The sequence below is a fragment of the Patiria miniata genome, unplaced genomic scaffold (genome assembly GCF_015706575.1).
Source record: "Patiria miniata isolate m_02_andy unplaced genomic scaffold, ASM1570657v1 HiC_scaffold_29, whole genome shotgun sequence".
Classification (NCBI taxonomy): Eukaryota; Metazoa; Echinodermata; class Asteroidea; order Valvatida; family Asterinidae; genus Patiria; species Patiria miniata.
In genome coordinates this window covers 15,820,832-15,846,095 of record NW_024037068.1, presented here as the reverse complement: position 1 = coordinate 15,846,095, position 25,264 = coordinate 15,820,832, and the positions used below count along the sequence as shown (strand labels likewise).

Sequence of the window (25,264 nt, the reverse complement as noted above, 5' to 3'; positions counted from 1 at the left end):
CATATTATGGCCCTTTAAACAAAACTCAAATAGAAAACTTGTTGGAAGAATAAAACATTATAAGAGCACAGGAATGCATCTTTAAGCCTTTGCAATTAACGCCATAACATTTGTTGCTGGTATTGTAGTGTTGCATTACCCAGTAACTAAGCATTGGCCTCAGGCAATAAGAGTGTAAAAACAAAGACTGTGCTTAAGATGTCTCGGTGTTCACAAAAAATTCACCTCAAGATAATGCCCAAGATGAGATAGACACATAGAAACCAAAATAAAAAAAGTTATGGAAACTTTGCCCACTTCATTTATACAATGTATAAGCACAAAAAGGTTACCAGCCAAACTATGATACAATGCGCATGGCTGGTGACTGGTTCCCCGTTGAAGTTGCTGTGCGCATAAACTTGCTTACACTTTCTGGTTTTCAGCTCCATTAGTCAATTTGAGGTATGGCCGACACAATAATGAGGGCGCTATTTGGTTTGGGTAAATAAAAGAAAAGACTTTACCGAAATCAAACAGCGCCCTCCTATTGTGTGTAAGAGATCTCAAACAGGTTAATGGGTTTGCCTGGTGTTAATATATATATTTAATATGTAATCTCATTTTAATCCATATTCCAAAAAAATAGCATATTAGCGTTAACTGTTATAGCACTGCGCATGGGTTGTCTCGGAAGCAAATTATTGTCCAGGGACTTCACCCTTTCGATTTAAGATTATTTGGAGCAATGTTTGCATCAAAATACACTTATCCTTTTTTTACTTATTTTTTTTAAAAGCAGTAGGTTTTACTTAAGATTGTATTAACTCAACTTTAAATGTCACATGAGTCTATCAATCGCAGTTAGAAATATTAACAAAATCATCAAAAAACTTCAGTAAGCAATCAAAGGAATGCCCCCGTCTGCTTAAGTTGCTTGAATATCTCATCTGTTTTGAAATGACATGCACGTCTTTCTTATCACCGTGTCTGATTTCTTAATTGAAATGGTTACTCAACTAACTCAACTCAAGCTAAATCAACGTCCATGACAAACGTTTACCATTTGATGGTGAACTTTAGGTATGAACAGCACGGCTATACTGCTGCAATGCTACGGTGAATTGTGAATAATCTGACCAAAAGAACAATGAGTATACAAAAGAAAGCGAAGCCATATCCTCACTCAATCTCAGCCAAACCAACTGTCAATGACAAAAGGTGGCCATTTCATGGTCAAGTTTAGGTATATACATGTATACTGGTGCAATACTATAATCTGAATACAACAATCTGAGTACATTGCATATACAAAAGAATACAAAGCCACACTCAACTAAACTAATTATGTTATACTTTCAATGACGTCACAGGGCTTTTGGAGTCGAGTACCAAAGAATGTTTATGTCCCTTCAGTCTCGAAAGTTTACTGAAACTCAAAAATCAGCATGAGAACGCTTACATTATTACCAATTGTAGCATTTTTCTATCTCTATTTTTATAAACTATTATCATCTATTACTTTTCTGCTAACCTATAAATGCTACTTGAGCTAGACCGTGACTTATTTAGAAGGCACCAGGCTGCATTAAGCACTATGATCATTCTACTGATGGCTGTAACGCTATGGGATCAGCAAATGTAGAGCGTTGATAGAAGAATTACTAGCATCTCTAGACTCAATTCCACTTTCTCTTTCTGTTTGAAAAATTGGAATTTAGATGCAAGTAGGCCTAACACAGTTTTTCGTCTATCCAGCACCTATGTCGATCCCATAGCGTTTAATACGACCACCCAAAAATTGGTAGTGCTAGAAGGCAAAATATATGGTGCCTTCTTATTCTAGTAGACCAAGTTGCCATGCAATCAGAATCGGTCAACCCACATGGCATTACTCCTTCGCATATATCTTGACTGACTGGCAGTCAGCCACTGCCAGCCGCTGCCCATCTGCTGTGAAAGTTAGTCCGTACGGGTTGTACAGATCCTTGGCCACGCATGCGATAAACCGCCCTCTCGTGTCGTAGTGGTGAACATGACACTTGTTGTAGGTCTTGGTGGTCGCTGCGATGTAGATACCGGAGTCATCAGCGCACATACCTCGGCAGTCCTTCGCGGGTTCGTCGCCCAAAATCGGATGGATTTCCCCCACTGTGGTAGCTACATCAGTATCGGAGACCTCAATGATAGACACCGACTTGGGCTGGGTCAAGTCACTGATTGCGATCAACTCGACGAGTTGACCAAATCGCTGGTCATGCATCACGGCTAAGAAAAAGGGTTTGATCTTGACTCGTATGGTGTGTAGAATCGTTCCATCTGGGCTGTGCTCGGTCAACACCTTCATGTCATCACCCACGATGATGTTACCATTTGTCTTGACTGCCAAAGCGATGAGGTTCACTCTACGCTTCTCATCCTCACTCACCGTCTTGAACTCGGAGACATACTCTGCGTTCTCTTTGTTGTATAATTGGACCGCAGTAGGATTAGCAATCACCCATCGTTTGGGTGTAGCCGCCACGTCATCTGAAGAAAAGAAAAAAAAAACAAGTGCGAGTGCACAATAAGCTGTGGCCGTGTTGCAAGAAGTCTTGCATGGAAACGATCAAATTGATCCCTACCAGGGCTTGAAACATGCGACGACGAAAAATTCGGGACAGGCACAGACAGTGACCATCCGACCAACCGACCGACCATAGCGACCACCAAGTGACATGAAGAAGCTCTTGCTAGAGCTTAATAACCCAAATTGGCGGAAATGTTTAACTTGCGACAGTGAGGTTGAATAAAAAGAGCATTTTTTGCACAGTATTTAAAGATGCGCCACGATCTAGGCAAAATAGTATAAAGAACTGTTTTTGGTTTAACTTTAATTGATTACAGATTTTGTTTGAGCGATTATCTTGCATCTGAGGGCGCTGTTTTTGTGATGTAACTTGACACTCAATGGACCATTTGTTTGTAAATGGATACAATTCATGGTCACGTGACATCCCCTTTTACTGGGAAAATAAGCCACTGGTGTATTTCTATTATGTGAGTGAGTTTTGAAAGGGGAGACTAACATTGGAAATATGAGGGAAATAGCGAAAAACAGAGATGGTGTCTGCTATTAGCTTATCTGTATCTGAGATATGGCGGACATAATAGGAGGGCGCTGTTTGAGTTGGGTAAAGTCTTTTGTAATTGCCGAAATCAAACAGCGCCTCCTATGGTGTCTGCCATTATCTCAAATAGGCTAATGCCATTCGCCTGTCGGCAACCGACAGGCATGGTGCATGATCACAATAGTCTACGCAGTTTAATACGTGTATGAGGTACGACGAGAGGGCGTCCGTGCATTGGTAGCACCTAATACAGTGTTTAATTGATGTTACATGAAAGTGCTGGGGATCTTACTTGCTGCAACGCTAATGGACTTCCAGTTGTTTCCCTGACTGTTGCAGATGACGACACGCCCATTCTTCCTGTCAGTCACTGCAATCTTGTCCGGCGTAGCCGCAGCAATGCCTCGTGCACCTTCAAACTCCCCCTCACCGTTCCCCTTTCGGCCGATAGTGTGCACCAGTTTCCAGGTATCCACTATCACCAGGTTGATAAAGACCGAGGGGCCCTCCAGGAACATCGGGTATGAGAGCTGGGCCTGCATCTTGCTGGCGGCACCGACTGGCTTCTTCAACTTCTCCAGAGCGGCCGGATACTGGAGAAGGAATTTATTGTCGGATGTGATGTCAGTCATTCGTTTGACTTCTTCTTTCTTTTCGAACAGCCTCTTCGTCTGTTCCTGCAATTCTACTCTTTCATAGTGGAAACTCCGACTGCGACTTTCCCATTGGTTTTCAATGTAATAGGTGGCCTGTTTCCCCTTTGCTTCCACCTCTTTGATGATCTTGGCGACTGATTCTTTGACATTCTCGAGTGCTTGGTCCACTTTGCTTTTGTAATCCTGTTCCACCTTCTTCAGAGTTTGCCCAGCCTGTTCGGTCGCCTGCCATTCGGTGTCCACCACTTGAATCTGGTCTCGCAGGTTTTGTCTGTACCTGTCCGAGATTTCTCGGATGTCATATGTAGCGTGCTCCTGGTCGTGGTGGTATGACCGAACACAATCTTCACAAATCATCTTCTGGCATGTCTCGCAGTAGAAATGTTTGATGTTGCCCACGTGTTCCGCACAATAAAAGCGATCAGATTGAGGGCTTTTCGGGACTGGGCAACCTGCGGTCAAAAAAGAAACGCAGATTGTTGTCGATTATCTCTCGAATGCAAAGTTTATAATATTTGACAGGTTTTGTATGACAAAAACATACTTCAATTATATAGTAAGTGTTCGATGGTATTAATTACTTTCTTTTAAACAAAATTATTCAAAAGATTGCGATTTTTGGGAAAATAACAATACTTTTATGACAGGTTAACATTCTCCGAATGAACATGCCTTCGGTCTATACTTGCCAAGTACGTGTGTCCTGTTTACAAAAGCATTAGTCTTGCGATCTGTCAATCTTTGCAGGATTTATTGCCAATATTGGTCAGTTTTGTCACTAATTCACATTTGCGAATTGGTCGTTTGGTAAATAATCAGGTTTACTTCTGAACTAAGCCTGTATGATATGGCCGTTTATTGAAACATAGTAAAAAGATCTCTATTAAATCACTTTAATTCCTTGTTCTAGGAGTGGCAAGATTTAAAAAAAAAACACTCAAATTTAGTGAGCACTGTGCCTCAGGGTAAGAGAGGCAAACTTTGGTGCTTCGTGTTCTATTTTAAATAATGACGACAGTTACCTCGGTGTTTCCTAAAAAGCTTCGTCGCCGTTTTGGCTTGGCCTGATATCCGCCTATTATGTTTTCCTTCAAGCAAATATTTTATTTGGTCGGAAAATCAAAGGCCTCAATGATTCCAAAAGCCGAAACAGAGACGAAGCCGACCCTGGAAAAGGGTCATCATGCGTGTTTATTTTACCTGACCTATAAGATTTTGTCATAACGGTCATGATATTTTGGTCGGGGGGGGGGGGGGCGACAGCCCCCCATGAAACCTTGTCGCCCCCCAGTCGCCCCCCCCCCCCCCCCACTGAGATTTTGAGTTTCTAAAAAAGTTATCATCGATCTACATGACGCCCCCCCCCCCATGAAATGTTCCAGCCCCCCCCCCCCCCCCCTTGAAATATTCCTGGCTACGCCACTGTGGGAACCAGACTAAAATTATACCTTTCAGGTTATCGGCGAGATCATTTCTATCGACCTTAGCAAGTGCTGTGCGCAGATTGTCGATCTGGTCGCTGCCTGGCACGGCCTGTCGACGTTTCCACATCATTAGCATCTGGAAGATACGCTCATTTGTTGCTGGATGATCCGCCCTGATTTTGGTCACCTCTGCGACCTTGATGTCCAGGTAGGTTGCCAATTGCTGCCATTCCATACCAATATCCTCTGCAAGAACGCGTAGATGTTTTTCGTTTAATTCTGGAGAGTAAAATATCAATATACAGTTAAACACAATGCACAAGTTGTGGTCTCCAATAGGTGTTATTCTTATGCGAATATAGATGCGGACGGGTGTATAAACAGACATGTGGCCAACATTGTTTGATGTTCGTTTAATACGAACATCCCTGTCAACCACAGCCCTTACCCTGAACTAGTAAGTGAGATGAAAAAATGTCAACATCAATACAGTATGTCCTTAAAAGTGTCCGTCTGACTATTTTTGAAATAGCTACAAAATCACGGGGTCCATTTTGCAAATGTTTGGTTGCGCAGATATATGCGTGGCCTATACCCCTATGAGTTTCTTGCAGTCACGCATCACTACACAATAATCAATAACTATAGTTTGTGGGAACAAACACACGGTGTTGGGCCATTGTTGATCAGTGTTGACGTTGATGTTGATGTTAATGTTGATTGTTGATGTTGATGTTGATGTTTGAGGGCTGAGGGTTGAAAAATAGCGCGTGTAGTACAATGAACTCTGAAACTATTTATCAGTCAAATATGAAAGAACATCAGAACGATCCAACGATATAACTACAGCGATAAGCGAATTATGCCCCTATTTGCAAATATTTAAGCGACGAAGAAGCTACCAATGCAAAACCAAAATGGCACTTCTTACACAACTAATCAAAGTGATCTTACTCAGCTGATCTTAGAAACAATTACCAGTTCAGTTTGTGACCTCAAAATACTACAGTTCTCCCAAAACAAAATTATTTCGATCAATAATTCTCTACAAAATAACAGCCGTCCTGGTTTCTGGACTTGGTTACTGAATTCGAAAGAGCGCCCTCCATCGGCACTTGCAAAGAGTGTAATCAAAAGTTCATTCATAATTTTTTTCTCTCCGGAACGAACGTTTCAAGGCGTAGGCGTCGTCAACTTCACATTTCAAGGGGGCTGCAGGACATCTCAAAGTTCACTTTATATTGCCACGAAACATGGGGAAGTTTTAGACCTATTTCTAAACTGCCATTTAACCGACAAATCGAGTTTTAATCCCTCAGGGTTGATTTTCCAGGATTTTTTTAAAGGAAAAGGGGTCTTCTCATTCTAACTTCCGGCCTGATGACGTTATCTTTTTTTTTTCGCGCACAGGTATTGTCTGCATTAAGGTCATGATGTATTTTCATTTTTAGGTGATTGCCGCAAATTTCACCACAGACATTCACTGAAAATGCGTTTTGGACATTTTTAAACCTGCCGCTAGAGGACGCTCGAACTGATCATGTGTGTTTTAATTTAGACAAACAGTTCTGGAAACGAATTTGCAAATTTTGCATTGAAGAATAGTCAGCGAATACAAAAGTACACTAGACTTATGTTTGTGGACAAACATAGGGCTGTTTCGGTATTTTTTGTGACATGTGACATGTAAAGTTTGAAGTACAAGTTCCATCCAGGAAGAATGTGTAGTTCTGTTAATACTAACTGGTGGCATACAATATGTGAATACATTCCCATAGGGCTTTGAATTATGACGTCACATGTGACGTAATGACGTCATGATGACGCCACAACAATTTTCATCTATAGCTATATTTTTGATTGTAAATAAAAACTTAGCCATAGCATACATCTTGAAAGCAAGTTCACACCTTTCACCAATTTTAAATTACAAGGCACTTCCTGGTCTAAGTGTGTGCCGAGTATAAAGTCAATCGGAGTAATTTTAGTGCCCAAAGTGCCTTCCACTGTAAAAACGTGTACAAATGCTATGTGAAATGGCTGAAAAGGAAGGGGAAAAAAATCTTAACGAAAACAAATGCTGTTTCGGCAAAAAATGCCGAAACAGCCCCCCAAACAAAATCTTAAAGAAAACAAAGGCTGTTTCGGCAAAAGTGCCGAAACAGCCAACTAGAGTTTGAGGACAAACACACGGTGTTGGGCTAGAGGTTTGGCTTTTTCGCATTGTTGATTATTGTTGTTGATTGTTGATGTTGGTTGTTGATGTTGATGTTGATGTTGATTGTTGATTATAGTATATGGTAGTTGTTCATGTTGATGTCGATTGTTGATCGTTGATAATTGATTGTTGATATTGATTAACAATTATTGATGTAGATTGTTGATGATTGCTGATGTTGATTGTTGATGTTGATGTTTTTTGTTAATGATTGTTGATGTTAATTGTTAATTGTTGATGGTGATTGTTGATGTTGATTACTGATGTTGGTTATTGATGTTGAATGTCAGATTGTTGATGTTAATTGTTGATAGTTGATGTTGCTTGTTGATTGTTGATGTTGATTGTTGATGTTGATTGTTGATGTTGAGTGTTGATTGTTGATGTGATTGTTGATGTTGCTGTTGACTGTTGATGTAAATATTGATTGTTGATGTTCATTGTTGATGTTGATTGTTGATGTTGATTGATAATTGTTGATTGTTTTGTTTGTTGATTGTTGATGTTGATTGTTGATTGTTGATGTTGATTGTTGATGTTGATTGTTGATGTTTATGTTTATGTTGCAGTTGATTGTTGATGTTGATTGTTGATGTTGCTGTTGATTATTGATGTTAATGTTGATTGTTGACATCAACAGTCAACAGCAACATGAACAATTACATCAACAATCAACAATCAGCATCAACAATCAACATCAACAATCAACATCAACAATCAACATCAAAAATCTACATCAACAATCAACATCAACATTTCCTTGTTGATGAAAAATAGTGCGTGGAGTAATTATACAGAGGATGGTTAAGGTGAGGATCTGCACGCGCGTATGCTGCTGTACTGTAAAATTATCTAGTAGGCCTACAATATTGTTACAAAAACCCGTTAATTAGCTCATATCTCTAAAGGTAAAGGTCGCACACCATTGGCGCAATACAAGATATTGCTCGCCATACCCTTTTTACCCCAATGCGCATATTTTTAGAAAAAAAACGTAAAAATTACGTATATTAATTTTAAAGCGATTACCGCAAATTTCGCCATAGACATCAACTGAAAATGCGTTTTGGACATTTTTTAACCTGCCGCTAGAGGGCACTTGAACACTTGATGGCGTCACCAATCATTTTTTTGGAAAGATCAACCCACCCACAGGCTAACATCGTTGAAAGCAAGTTCATATCTTTTTCCACTTTTTAATTATTAGGCACTTCCGGTTTCGACCGGAAGAAAGGGTCATGTGATTTTACAAACACAAGATTAATTAAAGAGCATGTATTATCATGTCAATTCCCGCAACTTTAAAGTTCCGGTCTCTCACGGTTGATTTTATATTGAATTTCAAAGATTAAATGTTTTATTTTATGAAGTGACGTCACGTGACCCATGATATGACGTCATGATGACGTAATTACAAAAAAGCACATCTTCAGTTGGGTTGATTACACCATCAGGTGACAAATTACAAGTGATTTAATCTGAAAAAGTGACCAATTACTTGCACGTTTAACTCTTGAACTAAAAAATCAATGAAGTTTGTATTCTGTAATCAGATAGACCATTAATCGCTTAACAGTTTTTGTCTGGTACGTGAACTCGCTTGATCTTTACTTTCGGGTCTACCGAAAGGTCAAAGTTAGGTGAATTCAAAATGAAGACGCTAGCCTGACATCAACACAAAGCAAAATTTCTTCCAAACGGTCTACGGTACAATCACAAGACCTTATGTGACCTTGTACCATGTTACGAAGATGTTATACATTTTGTTACGTCAGCATGACGTCATCGGGTATCAAATTACAAGCGATTTCGGGGCAAATTTTGACAAAATAGTTAACGCTATATCTTTTGAACAAAATAGATTATCGTGTTCGGGTTTTTTTTCGTGAGGTTGTAGACTATGCCATGAGTAACATTTCTTGTTCCCGGGCCCAAAACTGCTTGACCTTTACTTCCGGTGTTACCGGAAGTGCAATAAAAACTGGATATAACTCAAAAGCGGAAGCATCTTACTACAGACATTTATATCATGCAAGTGTTTAGTGAGAAATGCAAGTCACAAAAAACAGTGTGATGACGCCATCATCCGAGGAGGGGCCCCCCTAGCGGCACATTAAAAAGTGTTTGTTTTCTCTAATCTGAAGACCATCGATTCTAATTTTACCAAATCGCTCCTTGATATTCTTTGATTAACCACAGATGACTTAGCAGGGTTTCAATTCATGACGTCGTCACACCGGAAGATGAAAACGACCTTATTCTATCATTTGATCCATGTCGTATATCTTCGCAGCCCAAATAACGATATCCATAACGTTAGTTCACCTTTTGCTTCCAAATACTAGGGGCGTCATGAAACCGGAAGTTAGATGGTATAAATGCATACAATTATATTTTACATGTTTCAATACGTTATTTAACTTCACAATAAACAGTTATCCACTCCGAACTAAATCAGCATTTACTTTCCGTTTTTTAATAATGACGTCATCAAGCCAGAAATAACTCGAATGTGTACATATAATGTTTATGGAAATTTATCACACCGTAAAAGATGCATTTTTAAACAAAATAATATATTGTGACGGAAAGGATTTAATTTCAGGATGCTTTGTTCGTACATCAACATATTCATAACTTAACTTGGCAGTGTTTCATGAAAAAAATTGCCTGCCCGACCACTTTGCGTTTGTTACAACAAACGCGAACCTCTAGTACATCCCGACCACTCTCTGTTATTGTTCTGGTAAATCTTTCTTTTTTTCCGGACAACAATTACTGCATATTACTCTGACGTCATGATGCATCATCGGGTGTCAAATTACAAGCGATTTTAGCTGTAAAAGGGTCCAATTACTTTCACTCATAACTCTTGAACAAAATAATCATTGATGTTTATATTCTGTGATCAGATAGACCATGAATTGATTAACATTTCTTTTTGTGTACGTGAACTCTTTGACCATTTCTTCCGGGTCAACCAGAAGGTTAAAGTTAGGTGAATTCAACATGAAGACTTTAGACTGGAATCAAAACAAAGCAAAATTTCTTCCATACGGTTTACGGTATGATCATAAAACATAGTGTGGACATGTACCATGTTACGAAGATACTATATATTTTGTTACGTCATCATGACGTCATCATGTATCAAATTACAAATGATTTAAGGGCAAATTTTGACGACATAGTTTGCGCTATATTTTTTGAACTAAATATAGTATAGTGTTTGTTTTTCAGTGAGGTTGTAGACTGTGCTGTGAGAAACATTTCCCGTCCCCGGACACAAATCCGCTTGACCTTCACTTCCGGTGTTACCGGAAGTGCAATAAAAACCGAGTATAACTCAAAAGCGAAAGCATTTTACTACACACATATACATTATGAAAGTGTTAATTGAGGAATGCCAGACACAAAAAACAGTGTGATGACGTCATCTTTTGAAAGAGCGCCCCCTAGCGGCATATTAAATAGTGTTTGCTGTCTTTAATTTGAAAACCATCTGTTAAATTTTCACCAAATCACCCCTCATGATTCTTTGATTAACCACAGATAATTTGGCAAGGTTTCAAATTCATGACGTCATCACACCGGAAGTTTCTTCTATGAGAATTTGAAAACGATACTATTTTAAATGTAATTCTATTATTTGATTCATGTCGTATATCTTCGTAGCCCAAATAACGATATGCCTTACAATATTCACCTTTTGCTTCCAAATACTGTGACGTCATCAAACCGGAAGTTAGGTGTTATGAATACCCATAGCTATATTTCCCTTATTGAGTGGTCGGGCACAACCCGACCACTGTCTAGAATTGTTCCGATTAATCTTTCTTTCTTTCTTTCTTTCTTTTTTTTTTCCGGACAATACTTCTCCGCGGGTTTACTCCTCAACCGTTCAAGATATAAATTTGTAACTTCGAACACATATTGACCCTGATCCCAAGTAGTGCATATTGTCCTGGCGTCATGATGACGTCATCAGGTATCAAATTACAAGCAATTTAGTGTTTCTATTTTTTAATCATTAAAAATCGATATAAAATCAACCGTGAGAGACCGGAACTTGTTTTTAACGGCAGTCAATAGAATAAAACTGGGTCTTCAATTTACTTCGTGGGTGTCAAATCATACGACCCTTACTTCCGGTCGAAACCGGTCGAACCCGGAAGTGCCTTGTAATTTAAAAATGGTAAAAGATATGAGCATGCTTTTAACGATGTTAGTCTTCGGCAAGAAAGTACTTTTCGAAACTGTAACCGATGACGTCATAAAATATTAGAGCGCCCTCTAGCGGCAGGTTGAAAAATATCCAAAATGCATTTTGAATAGATGTCTGTGGCGAAGTTTGCTGTAATCTTTTGAAAATTGGTATATATGCTGACCTTCATGCAAACAACACATGTGTGAAGTTTGAAGCCGATGACGTCATCAGACCGGAAGTTACAACGAAAAGACTTTTTATTCTTCAAAAATCGCTAAAAAATCAATCGTGAGAGATATAATCTTAAATTGTCCATTTAATGATAGATTAAACATTGGCTTCAATTGTGCCAGGCGCGTGGCTTGTCAAATTGTTCACACAAATTGTTCACACCCGCCGCCGACAAAAATACCCTAACGGTAGTCTGTCGCTCAAAAATTCAATGGAAGCGTAGAGCTAGCTGGGTGTGCGTGAGTACACTGCATGTACAGGACATTGTACATATGCATTCAGTGCAGATCCATTATTTCATCATCGTAATACTAGTTGGAACGGGGCCAAACACGTGGCGCGTAGTCTTAAGCTCAAGACGCTTGGTCTTCTTGGAATGCTAAGATTGTGCCAGAACAATGATGGCATGATGACGTCATCAGGTGTCATGTGACAAGCAATTAAACTTTGATATTTTTTATTTTTAAAAATCTATATAAAATCAATAATGAGATCTGTCGTCTTGCTGTTGACGGCAAGTGATAGAGTAAGTTAAGGTCTTTATTTTTTAACGTGTACGTAACATCACATGACCCTTGCTTCCGGTCGAAACCGGAAGTGGCTTATTATTTAAAATTGGAAATAGATATGAACTTGCTTTCAACGGTGTTAGTCTCTGGCCAGACAATATTCTGCAAAACTTGTACCGCTGACGTCATGAAATTCTCGACCGCCCTCTAGCGGCAGGTTTAAGAATGTCCAAAATGCATTTTGAATAGATGTCTGTGGCGAAGTGTTTTGTAATCGCCTGAAAACTGGCATATATAATGACCTTCATGCAAACAACACATGTGTGAAGTTTGAAGTTGATGACGTCATCAGACCGGAAGTTACAACGAAAAGACCTTCTATTCTTCAAAAATAAATCAATCCTGAGAGATATAATCGTGAATTGTCCATTGAATGATAGCTTAAACATTGGCGTCAATTGTGCCAGGTTCGTGGCTTGTCTAATTGTTCACACACGTGACCCGTCGCCGACAAAAATACCCTTATAGTAGTCCGTCGCTCAAAAATTCAATGAAAGCATAGCGCGTCGCCGTTCGGCCACGGCATAGGGCGCGCACGCCCGCTTAACGTAGCTTTGCTTTTCGTTTGCTTTTCGCAGGCGTACAAGTAAATGTACATGTACATGTCCAGTTATTAGTACGTAGACTCTGAGAAAGTCTGAGGAGAAGTACTGTTGTCACGCGTGTACGACTAAACTAGATCGCTGCGCGCGTCTTCGTCTTGAAAAAAGGGCAAGACAGAAAAGCGCGCATGCGCAGTTAATGTGTCATAACCGGGGTTAAGCTTGTACACTGCATGCACACTGTGATTCGGAAAGTAGAATGTGTGCCTCTACAGGCACCTCGTACGAACTCTTAGCGGCGATTTGGCGAATGTAAACGTTTGTTTCTGTTTATAAATTTACCTTCGGATAGTAAGTATTATTTCGGGGGTTTTTTTTTCAGGCAAATGGTATTGGGAGTTCATGCTGAAAACAGCTTACCATTTAAAATGGCTCCAGTTATGATTGGACACATGAATACATGCAAATCAATGAACATGCATCCTCTCCGAATAACATCAGTATACACTACCATATTCACTCTTTCTACGTTTAAAAAAAATAAATACATACTGACATTGATCACTACCTAAAAGAAACATTTTGAAACAAAATGATTAATTTTATCAGACAGTTTAAATTTCGTTATCCTTTGTACATGTTCTTACATAAACAAATGTTCATAACTTAACTGGACAGTGTTTCATAAAATAGTTGTCTACCCGACCACTCTGCGTTTGTAACAACAAACGCGAAGCTCTAGTTTTCATACGTTATTTAACTTCACAACGAACATTTATCCACCCCAAACTTAATCAGTATTCACTTCCCGTTTTTGAATAATTGCGTCATAAAGCCAGAAATAACTTGTATGTGTAAACCTACATAGAATGTTGACTAAAATTTATCACACCGTTAAAGATACATTTTTTTTAAACCAAATAATTGATTGTACCGAAAAGAATTTAATTTCGTGATCCTTTGTTCTTACATAAATTTATTCATAACTCAACTCGGTAGTGTTTGATGAACAAATTGCCTGCCCAACCACTCTGCGTTTGTAACAACAAACGCAAACCTCTTGTCTTTCTTTCTTTCTTTTCTGGACAATACGTCTCCGCGGGTTTTCTCCTAAACAGTATATGATATGAACTTGTAACTTTCAAGATATATCGACCCTCATCCCAAGTGGTGCATATTACTCTGACGTCATGATGACGTCATCAGGTGTCAAATTACAAGCAAGTTTTGAGGAAAAAGTGGCAAAATACACCAACCTGTAACTCTTAAACAAAATTATCATTTATGTTCCAACTTTGTAGTCACATGGACCATTAGTTGATAAACATTTTTTGTGTGTACATGAACTCACTTGTCCTTTACTTCCGGGTCTACCGGAAGGTCAAATTTACGTGAATTCAAAATGAAGACTTGAGCCTGAAATAATAACAAAGCAAAATTTCTTCAAAACTGTTTACACTATGATCATAAAAATTACTGTGCACTTCAAGTGGACCATGTTACGAAGATGCTATAATCTTTGTTACGTCATCATGACGTCATCAGGTATCAAATTACAAGCGATTTAAGGGCAAATTTTGACAAAATAGTTTGCGCTATTACTTTTGAACTAAATAGAGTATTGTGTTCATGTTTTCGTGAGGTTGCACACTATGCCGTGAGCAACATTTCTTATCCCGGGCACAAAACTGCTTGACATTTACCTCCGGTGTTACCGGAAGTGCAATGGAAATTGAATCGAACTCTAAAATGGAAGTATTTTACTACAGACGAATACATTATGGAAGTGTTAAGTGACGAATGCCAATCACAAAAAAAATAATAATTTTACGTCATCCCAAGAAAGGGCGCCCTCCAGCGGCACATCAAAATCAGTTTCTTGATCTTTTGAAATGTTAAAACCCTCAAACAAATTTTATCAAATTACCCATATATATCTCGTAAGCAACCACAAATGAAATTGCAAGTTTTCATAATCATGACGTCATCGAGCCGGAATTACTATAGCGAGAATTTAACACTGATAATTTATTTTTAATTTAAATCCATCAAAATGATCCCTGTCTCATGACTTAGTTCCTTGCCCCCAAAAAATGACATCTCTTACACTTAATATTGACCTTTTGCTTTCAAATACTGTGACGTCATCAAACTGGAAGGTGGGTGTTATTATTACATACACTTAATTGCCACATTACCGTGTTATTTTTTACTTAATGATAAACAAGTGTCCTCCTTAAATTTAATCAGTATTCCCTTCTTTTTTTTGACTGATAACATTATCAAACCGGAAATATATTGTTCTTGTACCTAAATGTTTACTGCCATCATCAAACCCTAAAAGACGCATTCTTTTTGTAAAAAAAAATTGGTACTGGAAATGTTAAAGTTCTTGATCCTTTTTTTTTTTACATAAACATGTTCATGACTTAACTGGGCAATGAATAATGAAAAAGTTGGCTACCCGACCACTCTGCGTTTATAACAACAAACGCGCACCTCTAGTTTATTCTTTCTTTAAGTTGTCGGGCACAACCCGACCACTCTTTGGAGTTGTTACGATAAATCTTTCTTTCTTTCTTTCTTTTTCTGTACGGCACGTTTCCGCGGGTTTTCTCGTAAGCGGTTTATGGTATGAACATGTAACTTGCAATATATATCGACCTCCAACCTAAGTGGTGCATATTACTCTGACGTCATTATGACGTCATCGGGACTTAAATTACAAGTGATTTTAGCTGAAAAGGTGACCGATTGCTTTCACCTATAACTCTTGAACTCAATAATCAACGATGGTGGTATTCAGTTATCAGATAGACCATTAACTGCTTAACATTTTTTGCGGTGTAGGTAAACTCGCTTGAACTTTACATCCGGGTCTACCGGGAGGTCAAAGTTAGGTGAATTCAAAATGAAGACGTTAGCCTGAAATCAAAACAAATCACAATTTGTTCCGAACGGTTTACGGTATGATTACAAGACCTTGTGTGAACTTGAACCATGTTTCGAAGATATTGTAAATTTTGTAACGTCATCATGACTTCATCAGATATAAGGGCAAATTTGGACAAAATATTTTGCGTTATATCTTTTGAAATAAGTAGAATATCGTGTTCGTATTTTCCGTGAGGCTGTAGGCTATGTGGTGACATGTCGTGTTCCCGGACGCAAAACCTCTTGACCGTTACTTCCGGTGTTACCGGAAGTGCAATAAAAACCTGAATATAACTCAAAAGCGGAAGCATTTTACTACAAGCATATATAATATGAAAGTGTTTAGTGAGGAATGATAGACACAAAAACAGTGTGATGACGTCACTATCCGAAAGGGCGCCCCCCTAGTGGCACATAAAATAGTGTTTGCTTTCTTTAATTTTAAAACCTTAGGTTCAAATTTTACCAAATCACCCCTTGATATTCTTTGATTAACCACTGATAACTAGGCAAGGTTTCAAATTCATGACGTCATCAGACCGGAAGTTACTTCTATGAAAATTTGCCAACGATCATATTTTAAATTCAATTCTATCATTTGATCCATGTCGTATATCTTAGCCCAAATAACGATACCATCACAAAGTTCACATTTTGCTTCCAAATACTGTGACGTCATCAAACCGGAAGTTCGGTGTTATGAATATACACTTATATTTTCCAAATTTTCATACGTTATTTAACTTGACAATGAACATCCACTCCGAACAAAATCAGTATTCAATTCCCGTTTTTGACTAATGACGTTATCAAGCCAGAAATAACTTGTATGTGCACTAAGGAATGTTTACTGAAATTTATCACACCGTTAAAGATGCATTTTTTTAACAAAATAATTGATTGTCCTGGAAAGGAATTAATTTCGTGATCCTTTGCTCTTACACAAAAATATTCATGACTTAACTGGACAGTGTTTCATAAAATAGTTTTCTACCCTGTTTCTATTTAACAAATGATAATTCTATTTCCATGAAAGTGCATTCAGTCGGCGTACGATTTCGCAAAATGTGCACTGATTTTAGTAAATTGGCATTTCATTTCAGCGCGAAATCGAAGGCACATCCGCAATCCTGTTTTCATTATAATTTATTATGACCAATCTATTTCGCTAAATGTGCAGCCGATTTCCCGCGCAGTGTATCTTATCGTACGCCTGTTCAAGCATTGGAATTCACGTATGTGTTACTGTTAACAATAGTAATTTATGAGGAATGTTTGATTGAATACTTGAAAGTTTATTTATTCATGATGATTGAGCTAAACCAGGGGTGTAGTCTTTAGAAACATGAAGAAAATCGTTCTTTTTTGCTCAGTATTTGCCACAATCGCATCATATAACCCGTCACAGTTCACATAGTCCTTTTTGTATTTAAGAAAAAACACATTATTGAAACATTAGGCCTACAATACATTGATTAATTAATGAAATAATCAAAGTTGTATCATGATTTGTGTAGGCTTGTACACTTTATTTAAAGTGAATGCAGAAATGCGCTGCGAGTTGCTTTGCACATTCGTATTAATCGGCAACGCATACGTCAAACCGAAAGCCTAATCGCGTATTTGCAATCCTTTTAATTAAACGAATAGCCATTTATTTATTTGATTGATGCAAAATGGAATCGAATGCTAGTTATTGCGAAAATGAAACCTAGATATACGTCGTTCTCAAAATCAGCGCTAAATTGAATTATGTTTTACAAATTCAGATGCAAATTTTCCCAAATTTTCCGGGAAACCTGTAGTAGAAAGTTGCACAAAGCGTCTTCCGACAAAAATAATTGCACGGACCCTTTAATTAAGAAGGAGAGGTGTGCATATCTACGGTTTGAAGACATCAGGTACGATTTATGCCGAGATAATTCTAAATTTAACATGCAGAAAGTCTTAAAATATGCTTGACAAAAATGTGAAGTATGTTTGTCAATTAATGAAAATTAACCCCTTATACTGGTTCAGACGAAATTAAAAGAACAACGCGCTACTTTAATTTGAATGCATTTTCTATGGGGACGAGTGAAGCCAAAAGACGATAGAATGATATAATAGTGAAATTGAATTATTCTTTCTGATTGTCGAATGACGATCGAATTAAGCCCACTTCATACTCCATGCGAATGCTAATACGAAAAGAATTTGACGTCATGAAACATTTGCTGCAAAATTCGCCGAGTTGAAATATGTTCAAGTCAATTTTTACGAACACCACAAAAGCTTTAGGTGCACCGTCTTGACTTTTTTGAGTGAGCCTGTTTGCATAAGATGTTTATTTGTATAATGAACGGCGCCCTCAAAGGGTTATCTACCTGTGGTCGTAGGCAATCTCTCCATTTTTTCTGTCAATCTCTCTTCAGCGTGTTCAGCTGGATCGCTACGTTCAGCTGGATCTTCATCTGTAAAAAAGAAAGTCATTAGCCGACGAGAGCAGCGTTACGTTTAAGCAAACGTTTTGGAAAAAGCTTCCACTCCAGTCTGGTTTCTTTGAGACTAGTTATTTTTCTTCAACCATACCTTTTCGCTGGTCTTCTTCCAATTCGTCAAAAAATGTGCAAGCCTTATCGTAGTCGCTTTTCGGTATAGCCACCTGGATAGCAAAGTCACTCTTATCTTCTGTTGTCAGTTCTTCCGTTATGAGAATTTCTTGCCCTGTACATTTGTCTTGAACAGCGCCCTCATAGTACAATGTGGAGTTCAGCTTCCCCCCCCCCCTCCCCCGCTCCGGCTTTTCGTATTTCAATGGCCGGGCAGTTTCAGGATTTTGGTCATCTCCCACCAATCGCCGGCACAGATTGACGCCACTGAATACCTACCAGTGGTCGTGGGCAATCTCTCCATTTTTTCTTCCATTCTCTCTTCAGCGTGTTCAGCTGGATCGCTACTATAAGCTGTCGTGGATGTGCTGCGCCCTCCAAGCTGTTCTACCTTCATCATGTCGCTTGAGCCCTCTTCATTTGTAGTAAAAAATATATATTAATTATCCTTCAATGCAGTCTTATTATGGGCAAGCACTACTTCGGAGTTTTTGTTCTCTGCCCCATCGTCAGCCTTAAAGGGCCTGTCACATTATATGCGCTCTCTTAGGAGACCTTATGGCGACCAAAAATATTTAATAAATTTAGCAATCGCAGCGAGGACGCAAGAAAATGACAATTTTCTGTATTAATTGGTCAGAAAATAGCTCAAGCTACGCTCATACGGCGCTCATCCCGCGCTTTCGATGCGCTCAACTCGATCTCTATGCGCCCCTGTCAAGCCCAATATTACTCGATCTAGTCGCTGCCGCTGCGCTGTCATTGCGCCCACACTACGCTCTGCTCGCGATTGTTGCGCCCCAGCCATTTTTCAAGGACGCAGTGAGAGCGCATTTATGATCGCCGACAGTCTGACAGGACATTTACCAACGTAAGCCTTTGCATAAATATATATTCATGGTGTCACCATCTGCCCATACGACCATGAATATATACAAGGGCGTATGCAAATGAGACGATATACCCCCATCCCGCATTGTTGTCCCAGTTGGAACTCTTCCCCCCCCCCCCCCCCCCAACACACACGCTTACATAGGCATAGAAGTGCGGGGGTACTTCCTTTGTTCTCGTGTACTAAAATTTTGCAACGTCGCACGCTTATGTCAAAATGTTCTTATTTTAACCATAGTTCATTTCCTGGGCTGAAATTCGGACTTAATTTCCCCTTTCCAAAAACTCTTCCATTTGCGACACACCAATCCACCTTGGAAATTCCTAGTTTTGAGTAAAATCCATATATCTATTTCGTGAAAAACTTGTGCGGTACCAAAACGGTACCCCGCAAGTCGGTGGGCATTCCTTGTGGGGTACCTCCCATTGTTCCGGTACCCAACAAGGCAGTGTTTGTACACGCACACGCACACAATTTGTGATGTGGAACAAAAACAATTGCCAATTTTAGGATTATTTCCTGATTTTCAAACAGTCCAAATGTATTTAATAGAAACGTTAAACGGAGAAAGAACACCACAAAAGCTTTAAGTGCACCGTCTTGCCTTTTTTTTGAGTGAGCCTCTTTGCATAAGATGTTTATTCGTATAATGAACGGCGCCCTCAAAGGGTTATCTACCTGTGGTCGTAGGCAATCTCTCCATTTTTTCTGTCAATCTCTCTTCAGCGTGTTCAGCTGGATCGCTACGTTCAGCTGGATCTTTATCTGTAAAAAAAAGTCATTAGCCAACAAGAGCAGCGTTACGTTTAAGCAAACGTTTTGGAAAAAGCTTCCACTCCAGTTTGGTTTCTTTGAGACTAGTTATTTTTATTCAACTATACCTTTTCGCTGGTCTTCTTCCAATTCGTCAAAGAATGTGCAAGCCTTATCGTAATCGCTTTTCGGTATCGCCACCTGGATAGCAAAGTCACTCTTATCTTCTGTTGTCAGTTCTTCCGTTATGAGAATTTTCGTCAGTTTATTGGCGAGTTCTCCAGTGGTGTACATACTCCAGAATTTGTTCAGACCCTCCCGACTCATCATACGAACAACACATATCACAGATCCAGATATTACTAAATCAAGCACTCCATGGTATAATGCTAGGAAATGTGATAAACTTCGACGTATTTTATTCGGTTCCTCTGATGAGTCAGACAAGTTCATCAAGAGATTAATAGTAACTGGAGCGGTCTGCGTCCCCTTGCTGATCATGTGAATCTCCACTGACATTGTTGGAAAACCTGAAAAACAAAGGACCCCGTGATACCTCAACATTAAGTGCAATTCGATATTACATTGGCTATTAAAAAAAACATTTTTAACTTTGACTTTTTTTTCTAGACTAGCAGTAGCACTTGATTTGAATATGGTTTTAACTTACCTGGACCTTTTTCTGATAAAACATAGTCCTTGAAAATGTATTAATAGAAAAAATGTTTGAGAGCACAGGGAACACAACTTTAAAGTTTGTGTGTGTTGCCGCCTTTACGGAGAGCAGTCAAGAAATAAGAACACCTGTTCAGTGGCCTTCTGGAATTGCAGATAATTGTTGTGGTTTCATTGACATTAGAACATACAGAAACCCAACTCTTAATAAGTAGAGCAAACGATCCATTTTTAAAAATGTTTTCAATGTTACTGAATACACGAAGTACGTGTTTCTTAAATTCCTCTTCACATTACGCATACAATGAGCAAAGAAATTGTATTTACCTCGAAGAAATGTGACAATATCTTCTCTTCCTTTCTTTTTCAATGATGTGCACAACTCAGTAATCTGCTGTTCAAGCCTTGTGGACTGGGCCCGTTTCCATTTGACAAGCATTGTCCAGCCTTGCCTTATTACTCTGCCTCTGTAATTCTCCTCAATAGTAACAATCTCATGCAACGTAAAGCCCAACTCAGATGCCAGTTCTACCCATTCACAACCAAGTTTATTAGCGACTGCAAGCAGACAATTGTCATCTAAGCCTGGTTCTAAAAAAAAAAGAATGATACAAAAATGTGCTTTATTGGTAATATTATGAATAATCCACGGATTTGTTTGGTGACAAATCGCTGACCTCAAAATTGTTTTGCTGCTAAAAATGTGACGTAACAAAATATATTTTCCACTTGTTGAATGTTATAGTAAGTGGCAAGGAAACAGGTTGATTCACATAAACTGATGTTAATTTAAGCCGCAGGTTGACTTTGGGACGGCACAGAACAGTCGGCAACTGACTTCATATCTGAAAAGCTTTTGATAGCTTTTGGGACAGGTGACTTATACATAAATTTAAGTCCTATGAAATCTCCGATCAACTTTACGCAAACTCCAAGTTCTTCAGCGGACGGAAAATCTCTGTTTATGGATAATGGCCAGTCGTCTTCAGCTCGCAGTGTCAATGCAGGTGTCTGACAAGGCTCTGTAATGGGCCCAATACTGTTCCTGTTATATGTTAATGATTTACCTGATTGTGTCTCATCCCAAATATAGCCATCTATGCGGATGACACAACTTTGTACACCACTCACCCTGGTCCCCTGTGTTCAGCATATCTAGTTGAGTGGTCGGGCACAACCCGACCACTGTCTAGAATTGTTCTCAAAAATCTTCTTTGTTGAGTGGTCGGGCACAACCCTACCACTCTCTGGAATTGTTCTCATTGAGTGGTCGGGCACAACCCTACCACTCTCTGGAATGTTTCTCATTGAGTGGACCACTCTCTTTTATTGTTACGATTAATCTTCTTTTTTTTCCGCGGGTTTTCTCCTAAACGGTATATGATATGCACTTGTAACTTTCAACATAATTTTATATCGGCCCTCATCCCTAGTGGTGCATATTAATGACGTCATCGGGTGTCAAATTACAAGCAATTTTCGTTGAAAAAAATGATGAAATTCTTTTACCTATAACTCTTGAACAAAACAATCAATTTTTTTCAACCTTGTAATCAGATAAACCATTAATAGATGAACATTTTTTGTGGTGTACGTTAACTCGCTTGACCTTTACTTCCGGGTCTACCAGAAGGTCAAAGTTAGGTCAATTCAAAACGAAGACTTTAGCCTGAAATAAAAACAAAGCAATAATTCTTCCAAACGGTTTACGGTATGATCATAAAACCTTGTGTAAACTTGTACCATGTAACGAAGATGCTGTAAATTTTGTTACGTCATCATGACGTAATTTGATACATTCAGGTATCAAATTACAAGCGATTTAAGGGCAACTTTTGACAAAAATAGTTTGCGTTATATCTTTTAAACTAAATAGAGTATCGTGTTTGTTTTTTCTTGAGGTTGTAGACTCTGCCGTGAGAAACATTTCGTGTTCCCGGACACAAAACCGCATGACCTCGTTGAAAGCAAGTTCGCATCTTCTGCCAATTTCAAATAATAAGGCACTTCCGGAAAGAAGGGTCACGTGATTGTGCACTTAATACCAAAAATGAAGACCCTGCAATATTGTATCGATTGCCATAATAAACAAAATTAAATCTGTAGCAGTGATTTTGTATTGATTTTCAAAGATTAAATCTAGAAATCTAGTAATACGATACTTGATCACGTAATTGTGACGTCATTACCAGAAACCTCAAAAGCTATATTTACTGTGCTGTATACAGCCAAATCTTGTCTATCACGGTATATTTTCTAGCAATTTTTAAGGTTTAAAGGTCTTTTTATTGTAACGTCCAGTCTGATGACGTAATAATTTTTTCGCGCACAGGTTTTGTCTGCATTATGGTCATCACGTACATTAATTTTGAAGAGATTACCGCAAACCTCGCCACAGACATCAAGTAAAAATGCGTTTTTGACGTTTTTTAACCTGCCGCTAGAGGGCGCTCCAACACTTCATGGCGTCACCCATTATTTTTTTTTTTGAAAGGTCAATCCAGGCAGACACTTAAATCGTTCAAAGCAAGTTCGTATCTTTTTCCACTTTTAAGTTATTAGGCACTTCCGGTTTCGACCGGAAGGAAGGGTCACGTGATTTACGCGCACAACATAAAATGAAGATCATGTATTACCATGTCGATTCCCGCAAATTTCAGGTTCCGGTCTCTCACGGTTGATTTTATATGGAAGTCCAAATATTAAATTAATTAAACTTTCGAGTGACGTCACGTGACCCATGATGGCGTCATGATTACGTTATTGCAAAAAAGCACATCTGCAGTGGATTGTGCATTCATGTATTGACAATTGAAGTTCATATTTGTGTTCATTTTGACAAACAGTTCTTGAGAAGAATTGTGTCTTGGAGAATAATTAATAGTAAATTCTTTAACAATAGGTTTTGGGCTCAAGGCCCAACACCTGAAAATAGTTGGGATTAGAATCACTCATCATGGCAAGGCATCAGTTTAATGCTCATGGGCAAATGATTCCAATTCCAAACCACTTCAGCCTTTTTTTCCACAACATGCAAGCTTTTACACAGCTTACATAACTCGGCACTGAATTGGTTAAGGCATGGAACTTGGTCGCAGTGTCCAAAAATGTTGTTAAATGGAACTCATAGGGGTTGAGGCCGAGGCTTAGGAGTATCTGCACAACCAGCAATTTTCAAAATTGACCTCACGGTTTTGTAGTTATTTTAAAACAGTCAAACTGACACTTTTGGGGGGGGGGACACACTGTACAGGGTGAGTAAAAACAAAGCGCGGGACTCAAATCCGCAAACTTATCTTTCATATTTAAAAAAAAATCTGTAGCATCAAACATAATAATTACTGGAAAACCGATTTCATAAGCTACTTTTAGATGAAAAAAATTACTGAAATTGCTCAATCTGTTCAAAGAATGTCGCCATTTAAACACAATGACTCTAAACCCTCTTTCGTCCAAAAATGCGAATTCAAGAATCGTCGTCATAATTGTCTTCGAACATCACCAGCGATAAAATCTCAGTTGAAAGTTAAACATGTTCAACGAAGTCCTTTTGAATGCCTGTCTTTTAAAAAAAAAAGTGGATTTTATAAATCATTGTTTGCCTGACTAAGGTTGTTAATCAAAATATTGTGTACTGCAGTTTTTGACGTTTTTGAAGTATTCTGTGTGATTTTCTCTGTTGTTCCAAACTGTCAAAATAGGGGAGGGGGTTTGGACGAAAGAGGTTTTAGGGTCATTACGTTTAAATGGTGATATTCTTTGAACGGATTGAGCAATTTCAGTAACTTTTTTTCATCTAAAAGTAGCTTATGAAATTGGCTTTCCAGTCATTATTATGTTTTGGTGCTACATATTTTTTGTAAAATATGATATATATTTTGTGGGGGTTTGGGTTCCGCTTTTTTTAATCACCCTGTATAATGAATACAGAAAAGCTAGAAAAGTGTCTCAGTACATGTACGTCGGCTGTATTCAATTACCTGCAATATCCTCCCGTGTATCGTCTTTGAGGTCGTCAGAACTTCCTGCCATGTTCCTTCCTTCCACCTGTTTATCGGTTCAATCCTTTTCAAAAACAAATTGAACAAATATTTGAAATTCTTCGTAAAATATTTCCATAAGGAAATTATATTTTCATCTATAATTAAAACAATTCGAAAAGGCTAAATTCTGGCTTTTGGAAAGAGGCGACCATGCTGTCCAAGACACAAAAAGCTGTCAGTCCAAACTGATTTATGAAGACAAAACAAAAAAACTGAATGAGGAATAGTTGTGGTCCTAAATACACCGTGACTGAAATGAATCCAGATGGCCAACATAGACCTCATTCACTAGGAGACTTTTTCGGTCGTGTTCTCTGAATCTATTTTATGAGTTTTAAACTCCTGAATAGGATGGTGCCAGACTATCTTATGATTGGAGTGCGTGTCAGCCCTCACTTTTTTATGTGGCTTGAAACATAAGGATATGTTTAATCACAAAT

General features: G+C 38.6%; 1 protein-coding gene across 1 annotated transcript; it reads right to left on the bottom strand.

Moving 5' to 3' along the window:
- Positions 1-18,663: 18,663 nt before the first annotated feature.
- LOC119735207 lies at positions 18,664-24,813 on the bottom strand. Its single transcript, XM_038208912.1, has 5 exons — positions 24,762-24,813; positions 21,109-21,372; positions 20,235-20,636; positions 20,032-20,118; positions 18,664-18,875 (listed from the first exon to the last, which is right to left on the bottom strand). Exons 1-5 carry the CDS (start codon positions 24,811-24,813, stop codon positions 18,664-18,666), a joined length of 1,017 nt encoding a protein of 338 aa, XP_038064840.1.
- Between the last annotated feature and the right edge of the window lie 451 nt (positions 24,814-25,264).